We start from the raw sequence: 18,032 nt of genomic DNA, 5'->3' as shown, positions 1-18,032 counted from the left end.
CTTGGCGTTGCGTCCGTCCACCGAGCTCAATATAAGCGAAGTCTATACTTCGTAGTTCTCGGGTTGTTGCTGGTCAATCGCTTCGTATTACCATATTTAGCTCGGGAAGATGGTGTGGTGTCTAGAAGATGACCTAAAATGTTTATTAATGGGTGTTTAACTGGATCGAAGGTATATAGAGGCACTCGGAGAGTATCTAAATGAAAGAGCAGCCCACACGATATACAAGTGGCAGAAGCATCTCCGCATTGGGGCACGTGCCATATGACATCGCGTCTGATCATTCCGCCACCTCCTCTCTCCCTTGACTGTAGAGGGGATCTCCTAAGATAATCCCGATCTCTTTCTCCTCTATTCTCTGCATCCTTTGCATCCCCAAGTAAATCTGGGGTGGGAGTGCACGGGCGATCGAGAAGGAAAAAACCTTACAGCTCCCCACTTCACCCGCACAACCCCCCACATCACCGAGGTCGCGAAATGATGGCGACAGGGTCTCGCGACGCCTCAGTTCGTGAGGCCAAACTATTCGTCCGAGAGGTCGTCCGCAATGACTGGGAATTTGACACTGATGTTCCCTCCGCATCCTCCGCCGACGGTACCCTCTGCCATAACCGCGAGGTGGTCGAATGGCGAGTACGGGAATTCGACAGCCCAACTTCGGAGCTCGAGGCGCAGAACTCGGATACAGAGGACGATGATGATCCGTCCGCGACTGTAGGGGATGTCGCAATCGAGCGCCGTCGCAAACGTCGTCGCCAGATGGACGAGGAAATGGCTTGGAACGCGGGTCTGCGCGTGTGGATGGCTAGGCGCAATGCATGGTCTGGAGCTAAGACCCGGCGGCAGATACGGGCCGAGGAGGAAAAGCGTGCCTTGGCTGGGCAGGCGGACACAACAGATCAATCGGATACCGGTTCGTCGGCTACCTCCCCCAGCTACAACTTTGCCTGGTCGAAGCACCGAGGCTGTTGGCGCATCCGATCTGGCGATGAAAACAGAGACGTCGCTCTCTATTCAGGACCAGGAGAAGAGTGAGGAGCTTCAGCGCCCAGCGGAGACGTCTGGGCAGCAAGCGGATCTTGAGGAAGGGCAATCCGTCACCCTAGACGAGGAGGCCAAGCCCAATGCTTCTATGGGAACAAATATCACAGACCCGGATCATGTTTCCACGGATCCTAGTCGCCTGGCCACACTCCCTGCCGTGGAAGACCAAACAGAAGAGGAAAAGGAAGAAGAAGAGCTCGACGAGCCACTCCTGCCAGTTGCACCTCCCTTCATTTCTGACGAGAACCCTGTCCGCGCAACCATCAACCCCGCAATCTACCCATCAATCTACACTAAAGTGGTTGTACAAGGCATGACACCCACAGTGCCTGTCAACCTCGCCCATTTGACCAAGGCTATGGTTCAAGGCTGGAAATCAGATGGCCAGTGGCCACCCAAGCCAGCGGCGACATCAATTGTCCTCGCAGATGACGCCACTGTACCCAAGAAGTCGGACCCCCCTGCCAATGACGCCCCCCAGGGGAGAAGAAAGAACAGTATTACAAACGCGGTGAAGAAGGTCTTCCATTTTGGGCCCTTCCACCGACGTGGTTCGAGCAGTCATGATGCTGGGAACGGGGCTGGCGCTGCTGGTTCCGCTGTTTAGGGTCAACAGAAAGGGTACCTAGCATACTTACCTTATTCTGCTGCATATGAATTATTGCATACCGATTCCAGGTTGAAGCTAATGTGGATCGAGGGGATTCATGCATATGGCCGGTGGTCTTCGCTTTATTTGGCGTCTTTTGCGGTGATTTTTATATCGGTTTCCTGTTTATAATCCGGGCATGTTTATTGTTTTTAGCTTTGGACAATGGGGAAATATCATGCATCTGCCTAATTTTATAAGCTTCCTAAATAACACACGATCTATATCGATCTACTCAAAACTAAATCACGTCTATTGGATTCTTGCTTGTGAGTCTTCTAATCAGGATATCAAGCTATAACGTTTGACTCCGCTGCATCTCGACAAGAATGAAACCACGGAGGCAAATCCTTTCTCTTGCTCAACGCAGAGTACATTTATATCTTGCCCTGTCTGAGTTCCCAGGCCTTGGCGATGCCCTTTTCGGGTCTTACTCATGAATGTCCGCCCATTCATTCTCCGAGACCTCAAAGTCCGGACGAAAAAAGTAAGTTCTTCTTTTCAAGTTCTCATCGTCGGAAACAAAAGTATGGTTTGACAGAGCTGTGATTATGCTCGAAGAAGCAGGTATGGCGCTGATTCCTCGGGACCTGTCTTTAGAGTCGAGATACATGGCAGTGGCAAACCACCTATAGCTGTCGGAATTATGCACGGCGTCGGTGACACTTGCGGAGGCAAGCGGAATAACATTCTCAGTCCCGTAGGCCACTTCTGTAACTCCATTGATAACTTAAGGACATCTTTATGTTTCACTCCTGTTGTGATCAAATTTATAAGCTTTGAAGAAAAGGCGATCCCATACTGAAGCCAAATATGGAGCAAGAGAGAGGGATACACCGATTAAAATGCATAGACTGACCATCAAAATGACAATGTGGCATAACTCGTGCAGAAGTACACGGGGTGTGGACGTTGCCATTTTTAATTTTATGCCAGCGGAAATAGTCTTTTGCCCCAGTACGCTAGGTGCTGAGTGTATTATTTCTGTTAGGCCAATTCCAACTGCCTGGGCACATTGTGATTGCACCAATGTTGTTTCCCCTGTTGGTAAATGCCAGGGTTTGTGCATTAGTGCATCCAGGATCCGTTCCGATATATCTCCTGAAAAGAGGAGACCACCATATCCATCCTGTTCGAGAGAAAACAAGTTAGATTGATTTAGGTATGGATCACTGAGTTGAACTGGCTTTATTAACTTACCCAGGGGGGCAGTAAAACTGGCACCTGTCTGTTCTCCATCGGATTCCCGATAAACCATCAATGTCTTTCATCGCAGCTATCATCGCAGAAGATTCCGGGATTGTTGCAGTCCTTCGCCTCGGTGGAATCCGCAGTGGCTTCGAATATACCAGCATGAACCCCATTTTGTATCAATTCTTGGTTCGATCATTGCTATAACGATTAAGAAATGGTGCCCAAAACCAGAGTCCAAGCATAAAAAGTACGAGCAACATGGATAAATTGCACAGAGTGGATTTCTGATACAATTGTAGGAGTAGTTTTGTCCGCCTGAATGCCGAAGAATGAGGCAACAATACGCACTGTAGCACTGTTGGCATGGTCATATATCTGGGAACATCACAAGAAAGGGAGATGGATGGGCCTCTCGCTACGTTTGTCGTAGCCGATCTTTTTCTTTATTTAACCATCGGACAGACATCTTCATCCAATATTTCCAGATTTCCTCTCGAGGGTCTCAAATGATCACGAGCTCGGGAGCATTCTAGTAAGCAGTTGCTCGCCACGAAGTTTCCTCCATCTACGTCTCGCTGGCGTTTGTCTTCACTGTCAGTACTGACCTTGGTTTTACCCACAGCACCTTGAACTGCATGACTCTCGTTTCGCATATCGACAGCAAAAGCTTCAGCATGTGACTCTTGCCCTGTCACCATACATCTCAGTGCATACCCATCCTTTATCTTAACTATCCCATTATCACCGGTTATTCGACATTCTTTTCTCATCGCTTAGAGAGCCTCCCTTCCCCGGTTTCGGTATCCCATGAATTGGCACCTTAGGTTACACCTTCCCAGCATCTATTCCAAGATGACCGATGAATACATTCCATGTTCGTCCTGTACGAGTCAAGATTATGATGAGTGCCTGTGTTGTTTCTGCTCGACCTGCGGGGAGTTCGGTCACACTAAAGACCGTTGCATTCACACAAGATGCCACGATTGCCATGGATGGCATGACGCTGATGAATGTCCTAGAGACATGGAACTCCGGGAATTGCGATTTTCTCTACCGCGACCCCATGCTCTACCTGAGTCAACAGGTCACTTTCCATCTGCCGAATTGGAGACTCATGCTCTTGTACGTTATTATTTTCCACGTTGATTCAACCAGAGATTACAAAACTAACATTTTATGCGATAAAGGGCGGGCAAATCAAGCCCCAGACAACAGAGGCGATTCCCATGGCGCCTTCGGTGCGGCACAATAGTCTTGGGGTTGTTGATCGTCTATCAATCCTGCGCTATCTTGTCTCAAAGACCAAGCAAAAGTACAACGACAGATACTCTAAGATTCTAAACTCGGCACATATGGATGTTGAGACCTTACTGGATAATAACTTGAGTCTTAGTGTGAAAGAACTCTGCGACAGAGGGCAGTTCACTCTTTCCAGGTATGTTCTCTTCCTAGGTTCAGTATCCTTGGGTTATTAACGATGTTTTGAAGCCTGATTGCCCTTGTTGGAAGCCCAGAAAGCTCCCAAGAAGCCGGAGTCTACCTTCACATCCTATGGAGGCAGAGTATACCCAGCTGCTTTTGGCTATATGTTGGGCAGGCTGGAGGTTTCTGTGTAAGAATCGGCACACACAACAACCCGTGGCGCCGACAGCGACAAAGGTCGTTACATTACACAATATGAAATTCAGAAAGTGATATGGAATCGGTATTCGTCAAACTTGCTGTGCATGACGCCTTCAGCTCCGAGGAAGATCAATTATTACTGAACCTCCAAGAGATGTGGACGAGCCTGGTCTTCCAAACTCTTAGGGGTTTCCATCTAGATGAGTTTTTGCCACCTGGTTCGAACAAGCTATGGGCAGGAAATCATCTGAACGTTTCCATACCGCTGTGGCAAAGCTTCACTGCCATTCCAAACGCGGAAACCAAAGGAGGAAGTCTCGCTTTCAAAGAGTATCTGTGCCACAAGGACCCAGCTGTACGCCATTGGACTGAAGATGCCCGTGATACCTTTAATGACCTCCGCAACTCCCCAGATCCTCTTCTCCGTCGTTATTATCTGGAACTCAACCAGGGAGCCCGGAATACTGCGCGTGCAGCATGGGAGAAGAAGAAGTATGACGAGCTACGAGAGTACCTATCAGGGAAAGTAGCAATCGTTACAGAGAGCCATGATGGGGAATTAAGTGAGGTCAGCGCCGGAAGCTTTCGATTTACAATTTCACGAAAGCTGGGCTTGAATGTCGATGGTGGTGACAAGGTCTTGCTCAAAATGCATTTAGCAGTGACTAGCCCTCATCCACTTGCCTATGCCCATAAGGCGAGGTTAGACGAACCTGCAAGTCGATTGGCAGTGTCTATCGAAGGAGTACGTGGGGATTTCTTTGACTGGTTGACAACAAGTGGGAACCTGAATTTCCAAAAGACGAATTCGTTGGTGGATGTTCTGGAAGGACTGACCCTGGAAGAGAATGAATCTCTCCCGCGGCGCTGGCATGTGAGGCGCATGATTCCGGGAGTAAGAGCGTCGAAGAAGCATAAATATACCTAGCTCGTTATGCCTTTTCCAAATATTTTCGCAGGAGCCGTCAAAAAGTCGAAGGGGTTTTAATTCGATGGGTCAAAAAAAGAAAAAACAAAAAAGATAGACATAGCATGTCCTGGTTTCGATCCAGGGTCTGGTTGACCGTTAGTTGGATGAATCGAGTAATTGACGGAGTCGGTGAAACATACCCTCCGGGTTATGAGCCCCTGTGTAATTGGTTAGTGGAGGTTCTATTGTGGGTCCAGACATTGGACACTTACGGCGCTCTTCCCCTGAGCTAACATGCTGGGATTGGTGGAGGGAGATCGGATTTTGACCTCATAAGCCAGACACGTTAATATAAATCCTAACGCAATTAAACGTACGGCCCTTGGACTCTTTCTGCCCTCGGCTTGTATTTCTGGCTATGTACTTTATAATATATTTGTCTACTTTTTCTTGAATTTTCGCTTTGAATCCTACTTCTTGGTGCTGTTATGGTAACATCTCAGGCAATTCCAAACATGCCTCGAACAATATATATTGTGTGTGTGCATGCAATCCGATCAACACGAACAAGTAGGGAAACAAAGCTGGTACATGATTAACTATATACAGTCATTTCACACAATTGCACGAAAGCTACCAACTAAACGCATCATCTCCCACCAGCCTGAATGCCTCCAAGCCTTCCTCCCCGACTAGCAGGGAAATTGCGCGCACTCAACAGCGCACCCTTAACACCACGAATATCCGCCCTGAAGCCAGAAATGGCATCCTCTTCAGCCTTACGCAGACCGGAATTGTTATCCGACCCAGATGTATGGGTGGCGTTCCACACACCGTACGTTGATCCCGTCGAGTACGCCGGAGCACTATAGATCAAGCCATCGCAGTAGTGATGGAGATCGGAGAGACCAGTGCGCATTTTGCTATCAAGAGAGCTGGCATCATTCTCCGAGTCAATGATGCCTCGCAGCTGTGAGGTGATGGATTGGATTCGGCTGACGTGGTTGTTAACTGCAGTCGTCGGCGTTGCGATAGCCGAGTCTGCTGAGTTAATCGGATTTGTAGTGATGGGTGCTGGTGTTGGCTCTGGACTAGTCTGTGTTGCGATGTCCCGGTGGAAGAGTTCTGTTGGGTCGGAAGTGATGGAGTCGGTGTCGTTGGCCTCCTCTTCCTCGTCGACGTGGGGCTTGGTCTTGCGCGCTGTGAGCTGGGGCGGGATGGCGGAGACTGTCTTCTCGAGCTTCTCGTTCAGCTTCTGGAGATTATCCTCCGCCGTAGTTGCTAATTCGTGCCGTGCGCTTGTTAGGTTCGCGAGCATTGGTTTCACCAGGTACTCGCTTGCGCCGTAGATGCTTGCTCCTAGACCGGCTGCTCCATAGAGCGTATAGAGGAGACTGCGCATTGTGACCAGGGGCGGTGGCTTGTTCGACTCGAAGAGGAATTCCGGGTAGGTTATTATGGGAGGCACATCGCGGGAGGCGGTGGTGGGCGCTGATGCTAGGCGCTGTGGCGGCATGGTATTGGTATTGGTAGAGGTCGGCGTAGATGTGACAGGAGCAGAGGGAGTGTGTTCAGGCCGAGGGGATGAGGCGGGTTGTGTCTCTTCCTCCGTCTTATCAGCGGCCGGGGTCGAGCTGCTACTTGCCTCCGCGCCTCGGGAGACGCCGAGGACCTGCTGAATGTCCTCGGGGCTCAGACCTTTGGACTCAAGGAAGGTAACTTTGCGGTCTGTTGGTTTGTCCTTGATTGACTCATCTTCCAGGAATTTGGATGCTTGTGCTAGCAGGTCTTCTCGGGATGTAGTTGAGGGTGCGGGCGCAGCGTCGGAGCCCGGCGCTGACGATGGCGATCCATCTGCCGTGCTGCTGGCCCTTTGCCATGAGGGAATGGAAGATTTGGGTGTGTCGTCTGGCATTATGATGAGTCTGAGTCTCCAGCGAGAGTGATGAGGAGGCTAGAGTGGAGGGGACAGGCTTCCCCGGACTTGGAGCCATGTGAGCCCGACCTCGGCTGTTGCAACATCGGTCTACGCCTCAGGCACCCACAAAAATATATAGTTATTCTACGTTCTTACGTTTTTCATTACAATTTAACTTATATGTTGATCTCTTGCTAAGTTTGATTAAACCGAAATTATATTGATTATGAAGAGCTGAGTTAGAGCTGAACTGTAGGCGTGAGGCAGATACAGCCTTCGAAACTAGATAGGTGAGACGAACCCATGCATCTGACCAATGTCCATAGAATACATTGAAAGGTATGAGACTCAGCTATTCACAGAATTAATCAATCAAAATGAATACTTTAGCTAGCAATTGAAACTGAACAAACCCGTAAACCCCGAGATATAAAAGCCACCGCCCGGCAGAATGGCTCGGCCAGTACTTCATTCGCTCAACGTCAACACAAACTGAGACGGAAAGTACAAGTGAGTATGTGCCCCCGATTCCTGCTATTTCCTTTACACTCTGCTCTGCTCCCTTAAGCATGGCGGTATCGGCATCTCCTAGGGGACAATGCCACCCTGTAGCGCTTTGTTCCTTTGAACCGTGGCGTCCAGGACCTGTGCCTCCCCGTTTGCACCTCCGCATCGCATCCTGTAGATGAGGTGATTGGACGGGGGATATCTTTCCTGCCTCTTCCAGGCATCCCCCGACTTCCCGATGGTTTAAGTCGCTACTGCCACACACTTATCAATTATTCTATCCCGCATCTTTTTCTCTGTTTTCTGCACTCCCACAAGCCCCCTATCGCATTGGGCACCATGTCACTCCGCCGATCTCGTCGATCGCGAGGCACAAAGGATGAGATAGCAGAACCGGACGCTAACATGAGGACCAGATCAACAAGACAGACCCGTGCTACTACTTCATCTGTATCTGTATCTCGGTCTTCATTGGACTCCACTGGAGAATCAGTCAGATCACTCCGCCTGACAGTGAAAATGCCCGCCAACAGACTACGGGAAGCGACGGGCAGTGGCCGCGCCGCGCGCCGCTCTGTTAATGTGTTTCGGGAAGATCCCATCGTGTCGGGACCCCGCTCCAGTCGGAACCGAAAGAAGATCGTAGAAGTTGCTACGAGCGATGAGGAAGAAATCGGCGACCAAGAGGAAGATGAGGTCGACGATGAGGATGCACCTGGAGATGACGACGATGAAGATGACGCTGACGGCGACGTCGATATGGATGAGACCCCACCACAGCCGCCTGTAAGGCGCGGCAAGGCTGCTCCTGCGCCTCGCGCAAAGCCTCCCAAGAGTGTTGAGGCAAAGGAAATGGAATTGGATGAAGATGAAGAGGAAGAAGAAGATGAAGAGGAGGAGCAGATGTCTGACTCCGACGAGGATGCCGAGGGTGAGGTTGAAGATCAGGACGAAAGTGGAGTCCCGGATGTCACCGTCGATGATATGGATGACCTCGATGACGATATGCTCGATGAAGAATTGGAGGGCGAATTCCTCGATGGCGGCAAGATGACCAAGCGTCAGCGAGGGAACCTTGGCAATGATTTCTTGCAGCTCCCTATGGGTAGGAAACACCATGAATAAACGCGCAAAGGGTGGATCTGACTAGTAAACAGAGCCCCAAGTCAAGAAGCACTTGACAGCGGAAGAGCGTCAAATGCGCCGTGCAGAGATGGCTCGGCGACGGAAGAACCTGAGCGAAAAGCGCAACGAAGAGGAAAAGGTATGCGTGTGAAGTTCGTGATGGAAGAGCTTCTGCTAACCATGAGAACCAGATGGATACAATCAATCGACTCCTCAAGAAGCAGGCCCCGAAACGACGTGGTCGTGCCGCGGCAAACGAGGCCGCGGATGGCACCCCCGCCGGTCAAGATGTCTCTGAGCCTGAGAAGGCCGACCCTATTTTTGTCCGATGGGTCAGTGGCCCCAATGGCTGCAAAGTCAACGTGCCAGAAGAATGGCTGGGCACACCTTCCGGACGTATGTTTGGCGCCCCTCCAGCCGACCCTGCGGGGAAAATGGTTGGAGAACTTTGATGCTATACAATGCAGTTACAACGGAACGGCGCTTTGAGGAAATATCTTAATACGGCAATCGGGACTGGGTCATTTTCATTTGAAAGGGAATGGCGTTCAAAACATGTGTTTATTTACGAACAAGCTTGAACCATGCAATTCATCATATTTGACACTCCAACTACACCGTCTTATGCGCCGAATGAGCCATATCATAGCTCTTATATATATATATATATATATATAGTTTAGCCGACAAGGAGGCATCATATAGCACTCCGTGCTCCCAATCCAGTTAAGTCCGGAGTACCCTACCAGCAAGTACTTCGAAACTGACACTTAAATCAATCCCAGATGTGCCAGTCAGAAAACCGGGCAAGTGCAATGCAACACTTATGCTACCCCAAACGCCAGAGTCTCGGGGAAGAACACGATATCCAATGAAGAAGTCAAGCCATCTTCCGCGTTCAAAAGGCCAATGCCACGGAACACCCAAGCTCACTGTCTCTCGGTTGTTGACGTAGCGGCGTCACCCTGAGGAGTGGGAGCATCGGCTTTCTGCTTTGAAGCAGAAAGATCTGACAAAGTAGCAGGCTGACGGTTCGCGTTTGCCTTCTCGTATTGTAGTTGCTGGAAAGTCGGTTGGAAGGTGTAGTAGCCTGCAGATCGGAAAATTCGGGGTTAGAAAACCGGGTTTTGGAGATAGATCTGGCTCTTTGAGAGAGCAAACATACCTGTGAAAACACCGACGCCAATGGCAAGAAGGGCAGGGACGAAATTACGACTCATTTTGTGTATTTCGAGGGAACTGGGAGGTCTGATGGGCTTGGGTTCGGGGACTGACAGAGTTCGGAGGTGATGCGGGAGACGTTATCAGTTGGCTGATTAGCGGCGCGTGAAATCGTTCCTTCACTACGCGTCGAATTACAACGAGACCATTACGAACATTGTCTGGCGTTTGATCCTGGTGCATTTCGTGATTTCCAGCCCGAGAATTCTTTTACGCCCTATTTTGACGCTCTCCAATGACTTAATAGAGACATGGGCGATCCCCGCCAAGGATGCAAATGGAATCATGGCGGCAACGAGGTTATGTCCCCGACTCGGACTCGGACGAAGAAGATGGATTCGATTCGATAGAGGCAAAGAAGGCAACTCTCGACAATGGCTCTGATGTTCACGATCTCGACTATATCTCTATCCCCATCCCTGCGTCGAAGCCGAAGTTGAAGGAAGGGACGAACGGTTCAACGGAAGAGCAGCACGAAGGGGATGGTGCTGAGGAAGGCTCGATTACACTGTTGGATGTTGAGGAGCAGACTCACCGGGACTCGCCTGAGAAAGGTCTTGGAAACCAGCAGGCTACGAAGTCTAAGGCCGAGGACGAACGGAGAACTATACACACAGAGCCCGAGGGAGGGACTGAACACGATGGAAATGAGGGGATCACGCCAGTCCGTCGACGAGGGCGCAAGACCTACGGTACCCGGTCGTCGGCTACGAAAACGAGGAATCGTCGCAGCAGCGAGCTGCCCATGGCCCCGGCGACGAGTACAGACAGAATATACGATTTTCCGGAGTCCTCGCAGGAAAAAGACAAGCCTTCATCGAAACCTGCAAGTCAGGAGTCCACTCCGAAAGCTTTGAAGCCTGGACGGCTGTCACCACCACGAGTTATAACAGAGCCTCAGACGCCCAGGGCTAATATTCGGGTTGAGATTCCGAGATCTATTAGCTCCTCGCCAGATGAGCTGAGCCTGGTTCCTATGCCTACCCGGAGGAAGACGCCTGTGGTCAATCGTGTCCAGCCGAGAGAGGTATCGCCACTTCCAGCATCGCCGCAAGTGAACTCGGACGATGACTCCCCGTTGTCTTCTGTGCCGTCCTCGCTTGGCTCAACGCCAGGCCGCAACCCTATGGAGAAAGAGGTGGTAAATGGAGAAGAGAAAGGAGACGCACAGCCACAGACAGCAATGCTTTCCGATCTACAAGACACGCTAGATGACCTCCTGCCTCATCTGGATATCCCTGAAGATGTCTTGCGGGAAATGCCTCAAGCAGAACAAAGAACATTTCGAAAGCGCAATGCCATCCAGTTGCAGCCATACTACTTTGAACAGCTAAAGTATGCGCAGCAAATGAAAGCGCGAGGCCTCAAACCGATTCGTCAAGCTGTTCCCTCGCAGGTACAGCAAACTACAGATGAGAGCCAAGGGCAAGATTCATTCGACCCGAACATGCCTCCCTCAAGCCCTCCCCAGGAGGAGTATCTTCTGCCTGTCAGACCAGAGAAGCCGCGAAATTCTGTTAGACAAGATCGGGGACATATTAACCCTGAAACACCTCGAAACTTGGAAGCGCATATGGTGAAACGACGGAAGATCTCACACTCTGGCACACCTCGTGCCCGTCGGGATCGCTTGCACAAGCCGTCTAAACCTCGCGGAATCAGAGATACAGCCCCCCAAAATCATGGCGGCCCTATCGCTTATGATCTTTCATCCAGCCCGCCACACACAGGCAGCCTATCTTCTGCATCAAAAACCCCTCGGGCATCAGTCGGGTTCCGCTTTCCTCGCGGATGGACGCCACCACCCGGGGTCACAAATCCTAGGGCCCAGGAAGAAGAGAAATCGGATGAAGACGAGCCACCTGGGCCAGGTGCTGACCACGACGACGAGATACAATCTGTCTCTTCTAATAGCCAGCCGAGTGACCGTGAGCAGAACCAGGCGGATGCAGAAGAACGTGCCATTCGACGAGAGCAACGGCGAATTCGGGGAGTCCTTCCTGCGTCATGGTTCAGGCTTGATCAAAAAGCCAACGAAGATAAAGCAAAGCCCTCACAACATGATCGACATGTTGGGCACCGCCCAGAGGGGAAAGGTGTTGCACGAAAGTTGGTTCGGAGAGGCGATCGCTCGAAACCAGCAGCCACACAGCAGCCAACCAGCCTCTTTGATCTTGGAGACTCTGATGACGACGAAGGCGACCGCAGCGACAACAACAGAACGGCGCCTATTATCGATGGCCCCAGCCATCTGTTAGCTGGTACAGCTCACTCCGAAGACCCCTTTGCGCTGGAAGCAGGTGATATATCGGAAGATAATCGTATCGACTACATGTTTGCACCAGCCCTACGCAACACCACTGGAAATCGATACAAGCGAAAGAGCTTGAAAAGGCCGCAATCGAAAGAAGGCGTGACTCACGGAGAAAGGCAGCGAAAGAGGCATAAGCAAACTCGGATGACCGATGCTTCGTATGGAGGACGGAGAACAAAGAAACCGTCGACTGTTTCACGGCAACGCTTAGGCATATTAGATGCACCAGATGTTGCTACACAGTCTCGCAAAGAGCAACCACATTTTCTTAGGGTTGCAGCAAGATGTGCACGCTCCCGCCGAGATGGAGGCAGACACAGCCCTACTCAAAAATTCTTGAAGCTAGCCTCAAGAGCTGACACGGTGGATGCAAATGAATCCTTACAAGACTGGAAGAGGGGAGCAATTCGGCAGTCCAGAATTAGTCCACCACAGCCTAGGGCTCGCATGCGTCAGCAAGCACCAAAGAAGCCGTCAATTCTTGGTCCTCGTGCTGTACCAAACGCTGGCCGGGTAAGAAATACTCGAATAACCAATCACTTTCCCACAAAGGAAGATGAGGTTGTTCCACGGAGCTATCCTGCTGAACTGTCACAAGCGTCACCTGAATCTGGTGCAATCTCAGTGGCGTCGAACCGAACCCCTGAGCCAGAATCTTCTCGCCGTCAGCCAGAACAGCGAGGACACACCTGGGTTATTCCTAGGAATACTGCAATCACTTCCTTGAAAAGGAATGCCCCTCGGCCTGCTGTAACGAGTTCGGCGGGCCCTGGTGGGAGCAAGAAATTGACACCGGCCGCTTTCAACCAGTCACTATCCCTGATCAACCGACATTATCGCAACCAACGCACATCTCAAAGTTACAGGCCCAGCCTGACTTTAGACCGTTACCTTACTGACAGTGGATCGACTAGTGGTGGTGTCAATCCGTCGCCCAGACCTCCAGCTGCACCTTCAGTTGAACCAACAAATCAAGCGCCAGCCCAGAAAGCTCTTCCACATCGACGACGGCTGAAGAAGCATACTCCAAATCGTATCAATCTCGACACTGATGAGTTCCGCCAGATGCAAGACACTGCGGTAATTGTCTCTGACGATCAAGAACCTCCTACTATAACCCACATCGGAAATGCACAGCCTTCATCTTTGAGTGTTGGTGGACTGTTCAACTGGCATCGTTTCTACCCGGTCGACTTCGGTATACCATCCCTACGTGACAACACATACTTCCATGAATCTACTTTCATAGGAAGCGGGGAGTTTTCCCGAACATTGCAGCTCGCAAAGCGAAACTTGGATGAGGGTGGTAGTTCATTCTCTCTTCAAGCCAGGGACCAGACCTTTCAATGGAGCAGCTGGAACGACACTGTCTCCTCTGAAATGGGCCATGTCTTTGATGCGATAATCGACAACGTTGAGCGAAGTGCTACCACCTCACCCGAAGTGGGAACCACCGCTGCTCTGGGGGTGGCATCACGCATTTACAGGTTGTTGATCAAATACGTCACGGAGAACCTAGTGTTTATTGATCCGGTTGATCGGACCGGCTTCATCACTAGAGCCATGGGGCTGGTTTCCGTGGTCAGAGATCCCCTGGTTGCCTTTCTTTCCAGTGATGAATACAACAAAAACGGACTAGTCAAGGTTGCTTGCTTTGACGTAGTATTCTCGAACCTGATCTATCAAATTGCTTCTCACAAGCTTGTCAGCCCTGCGCTTGCCGTTGAAGCGCAAGACCTTGTTAAAGTCGCTGCCAGAGATGTTGCGGGATTGATCACATCTGATGTTGGTTCCTCTGAGTTCAAGAGGTTCCTCGACGAAAACAACAAGACTGAGCGTCGCGAATCAGGCATTCGCGATGAATACCCATCTGTGGAGGCTTACGTTGTGATCAAACACCTGCTGCGCAGCTCAGAGCAATACAGGGGCTGTTTTGAAGAACTGCAATTAGAGACCTTCAACGGTAATGTCATTCGCAATGAAAAGGATGTTAGTAGCCTGGAGGATGGATGGCGTGGCCTGTTCACGGTCTTGCCGCTCAACGAGATAGATCAGCTCGGGATTGGGCAGAACGGATACCAACTGACAGTTGTCCATGATAACTGGAGATTGGTCCAAAGACTTCTTTCTCCTGCTCTGGATCACTCCGAGGCGAACTCTATGACCCAGCCTTTCTCATACAACGGCTACTGTCGAACCCTCTTCCACCGGTGTCACCGTCTCATCAATTCCTGGGGGTGGCGAGAATGCAAACCTATCTTGGACACACTTTTTGACTTCTTCGCGAAAAACACTCTATACAATCTGAAGCTCGAGGAAGCTCGTGGGTCGCCTTCTTTCCTCGATGAACTTGATGGCAATCCATCTCTGGACGCCCGAGTTGGAGAACCGTGCTTTCACACATTCCTCAAGATCATAGCGAGTGGTCTACGCTTTCTCGCGAAGAGATATGACAAGAAAAAGATTCGAAACTTTGCCTGGCGCCTACTACCTAATCATGGCCGCGTGTACCCAAAAGAGCAACCATTGCGACACGAGGACCTCGACGCACTAAGAAATCACCATGACCTCCTGAGTACCCTGTACTGGGCTGTTCCTGATGGGTGTCGTCCCCGACTGGAAACAATACGCAATCTGGTTCACCCTGCCACCTCACACCGAGAAGCCTGCAGTATCAGTTTACGTTCTTGGTCCCGACTTGTTCGATTCAAACTTTCCACAGATGAGGATGTTTCCGGCCTCGATCCGTTCGGTGACTGGTATGGCTATTTCGTAACAGAGCTACAACAACAACATTCATACGCTCGCAAAGAGATCGAGTCTCAAAGTACTGGCGACAATCGGGTTTCCCAGCAGCTTATCGAACGCACAATCTCCCAAAATCAGCGGCAGATCGAGACCCTGTTGAGCACAGCGCTTGCTGGGCTGCGTACTGCTGTCGAACTCGCTCCCAAAATGGAGCATGCGCATAGGCTGGTTCTGAAGACGCCTTTTGCCTCGATTCTCGCGCTCTTCAACCCAAAACTTCCACGGGTGAACGTCGTTGTATCTGAGGCTTTGCAGGTGCTAGTGCTGTACACCCAGAAGGATGTTCCTGCTGCATCGGTAGCAGAGGCTCCCGCGGCAGTGGCTATTGATGAGGATAGTCAAGAGTTTGGGGACTGGGCTGCTATTGAGGCTGTTTGGGAACAGCAGACTTCTCCGAGCGAAGCTGTGGAGCATGTAGAGAGGGATTTCCATCCAATTGTGTCCCGTCTCGTTTCTGACTGCTTTGGTGAGGACCACTGTCCGGAAGATGCCATCCTCCTCAGCGTGGTGGATTGTTGGACCTCAATCGCGCAGGTTCTTGTTCGCCATAGACTTCGGAACTGGGACAACTATCTAAGTGAATTCGGTGATGATTCCTGGACACGGCTTCGACAGACGGTTCAAACAAGAAAGTTCGCTCCACAGTTCCTCGCCGCTTGTATCGAGAAGGATTCGCAAATTGTTTCGGATTGCCGTATCCAAGTTATGACCATGTGGATGACATCGCTGGTTGAGCGTTCTTCAATGCTGAAGTTTCAACATCGGCTTACAGAGGCCCTTCTGAACGAAAGCCCCAAAGATCCTTTGCTTGGGAATCTTCCGTTCTCCAAGAATAAAAAGGACCGGTATACGATCACACTGGAGGAGATCAGTTCCCGGAGACTCTCTCTGCTTTCAAGCCTATCATCCAATATGCGCGAGCAGCTTCAAAACATGGAGCTCTCCGGCAGTCGGAACTTCTCAGTGACAAAACAAGAGTATTCTGAGATACTCCAGCGAGTGATGACTTCAATGAAAGACAACTACCGAGAACTAGGCAACGGGACAGCACAAGCCGCTCAAGGAGCATATGTCAGCTTCGTGCATAGCGTCATCGGCTTTCTTCAGCAACACACAAGCGATATCAAGCCCATAGACCCCTTCTTCACAGACCCTGCCTCATTCCCCTTACCATCTAATGACCCACGCTACATCGTTGCCAAGCTGAAACGTTACGAACCGAAGCTGTCGTCCAGCTCAGAAATTCAAACTCTGACCGGGTTCATTCAAAGCATTTCCGAACGCGCCGTCATCGATGGCCAACAGGACTACCTGGTCGATCAAATCCACACATCGATGAAGAACATCTACGAAGCCGGTAATTCAGATAAGCCCACCCTCCGTGCCACTCTCCTGCAGTGTGTCTTTCCAGCGTACCTCGAAGAAGCCCTTGGCAACCGCGCTGCGTGGCTGCTCAGCCGTCCCATCATCCAGACCATCACGCTCGTATTCGACGACTTGATCTGCAACCTGGATACCCTGGACCCAGCTTGTGTGTCATCAGTCGTCGAAATGATCAACGTTGTGTTCCAAGTATCCAGCCAAGCACTGTCCAGCCTCAAAAACCGTCGCCACCGCCTGGCAAGCCCGGCAACTCTAGCAATGCTCGCCGTGTTCATGGACATGATCTCCTCTGCTCTCCCAGTAGTAGACTACGTCAACCGGGCGACGGGTTCCGGAGAGGAAATCTTCCCGCTCATCGAGTGGTTCCGCGATTTCACCAATGCTGTAATGGCACACCTACACAGTACGGATTTAAGTGTAGGGTCACTGCCGAGCGATGCCTTCATCGCGTTCCCGGACGCACCAGATACTTCAGCTAGCAGGAAATCGGACCTTTTCCGCACGGCTCACTCCCTCGCTTCTACGGACCTCCAGGCCTATCTCAGGAAATGGTCTTGGCATCAGGGCAAGTATTATTTCACTCGGCCGGGACATGAGTCTCAAGAAATCGGGATCGATACTGGGGTTGTTGCGTTGATGAACAATCAGTCTGAAGCGTTGAAGGCGTTTGAAGATGCGGCGAGTGGATTTGTGCATCGAGCTGAGGTCTTGGAGTTGTTATTCTAATTTTAATGTGGCTGTTCTTCGTGTTCATTATACATGGCGTTTCTCTGGTGAGACAAAATAATGTGTTACGAGTATCTAGACAGTTTAGAAATGGTATTATGTACCAGTATTTCCAAATCGACGATTTCATGCGTCGAATCCCCTTTTGTTCTTGACAGGATATACAAGGTGCTACAACAACCTACATTGCATAGAGAGAGCCTCTAGCGTCAAGAAATGGCAGACATCGTTTATGTGGTCATTAACGAGAACAACGCTAACCCATCCCAGCATGTTAGCTCAGGGGAAGAGCGCCGTAAGTTACTTTGTCAAGACCCACAATTGAACCTAAATTAACCAATCATGCAGGGGCTCATAACCCGGAGGTACGTTTCACCGACTCCATCAATTACCGCATTCAGCGATCCTAACAGACAATAGGACCCTGGATCGAAACCAGGACATGCTATGTCTATCTTTTTTTCTTTTTCTTTTTTTTTTGTCAACCCTAGCATTTCTGACAACTAGTTTTTACTCTTGGAGGATCAACTTCAAGTGATGAAATTTGGCTGTTTCACCTACTCCCTAAATGACGTAGACCTTGGATCTTCTATATGGCATGCGAGCGCCG

General features: G+C 50.5%; 6 protein-coding genes across 6 annotated transcripts; 4 read left to right on the top strand and 2 right to left on the bottom strand.

Annotated features, from left to right (window-relative positions):
* Positions 1-480: 480 nt before the first annotated feature.
* Positions 481-1,651, top strand: N7446_006885 (DUF4050 domain-containing protein; the record flags this gene model as incomplete). The annotated part of the gene is made up of 2 exons (XM_058515632.1): positions 481-913; positions 936-1,651. 2 exons carry the CDS (start codon positions 481-483, stop codon positions 1,649-1,651), a joined length of 1,149 nt encoding a protein of 382 aa, XP_058372810.1.
* Positions 1,652-3,746: 2,095 nt separating this feature from the next.
* N7446_006884 (uncharacterized protein) lies at positions 3,747-5,438 on the top strand (the record flags this gene model as incomplete). Its single annotated transcript, XM_058515631.1, has 4 exons — positions 3,747-3,971; positions 4,075-4,322; positions 4,376-4,449; positions 4,576-5,438. 4 exons carry the CDS (start codon positions 3,747-3,749, stop codon positions 5,436-5,438), a joined length of 1,410 nt encoding a protein of 469 aa, XP_058372809.1.
* A 631-nt stretch (positions 5,439-6,069) lies between these two features.
* N7446_006883 (peroxisomal membrane protein PEX14) lies at positions 6,070-7,335 on the bottom strand (the record flags this gene model as incomplete). Its single annotated transcript, XM_058515630.1, has 1 exon — positions 6,070-7,335. The coding sequence occupies one exon, from the start codon at positions 7,333-7,335 to the stop codon at positions 6,070-6,072; it is 1,266 nt and encodes a 421-aa protein (XP_058372808.1).
* Positions 7,336-8,184: 849 nt separating this feature from the next.
* On the top strand, positions 8,185-9,665 carry N7446_006882 (PAPA-1-like domain-containing protein; the record flags this gene model as incomplete). The annotated part of the gene is made up of 3 exons (XM_058515629.1): positions 8,185-8,950; positions 9,003-9,109; positions 9,162-9,665. 3 exons carry the CDS (start codon positions 8,185-8,187, stop codon positions 9,420-9,422), a joined length of 1,134 nt encoding a protein of 377 aa, XP_058372807.1. The 3' UTR covers positions 9,423-9,665.
* Positions 9,666-9,899: 234 nt separating this feature from the next.
* On the bottom strand, positions 9,900-10,190 carry N7446_006881 (uncharacterized protein; the record flags this gene model as incomplete). The annotated part of the gene is made up of 2 exons (XM_058515628.1): positions 9,900-10,060; positions 10,136-10,190. The coding sequence occupies 2 exons, from the start codon at positions 10,188-10,190 to the stop codon at positions 9,900-9,902; spliced, it is 216 nt and encodes a 71-aa protein (XP_058372806.1).
* Positions 10,191-10,462: 272 nt separating this feature from the next.
* N7446_006880 (uncharacterized protein) lies at positions 10,463-17,422 on the top strand (the record flags this gene model as incomplete). The annotated part of the gene is made up of 1 exon (XM_058515627.1): positions 10,463-17,422. One exon carries the CDS (start codon positions 10,463-10,465, stop codon positions 17,420-17,422), a length of 6,960 nt encoding a protein of 2,319 aa, XP_058372805.1.
* Between the last annotated feature and the right edge of the window lie 610 nt (positions 17,423-18,032).

This window comes from Penicillium canescens, assembly GCF_028828765.1.
Source record: "Penicillium canescens strain IBT 15451 chromosome Unknown utg000004l_segment0_segment0, whole genome shotgun sequence".
Lineage (NCBI taxonomy): Eukaryota > Fungi > Ascomycota > Eurotiomycetes > Eurotiales > Aspergillaceae > Penicillium > Penicillium canescens.
This window is presented reverse-complemented; position numbering and strand designations above follow the sequence as displayed.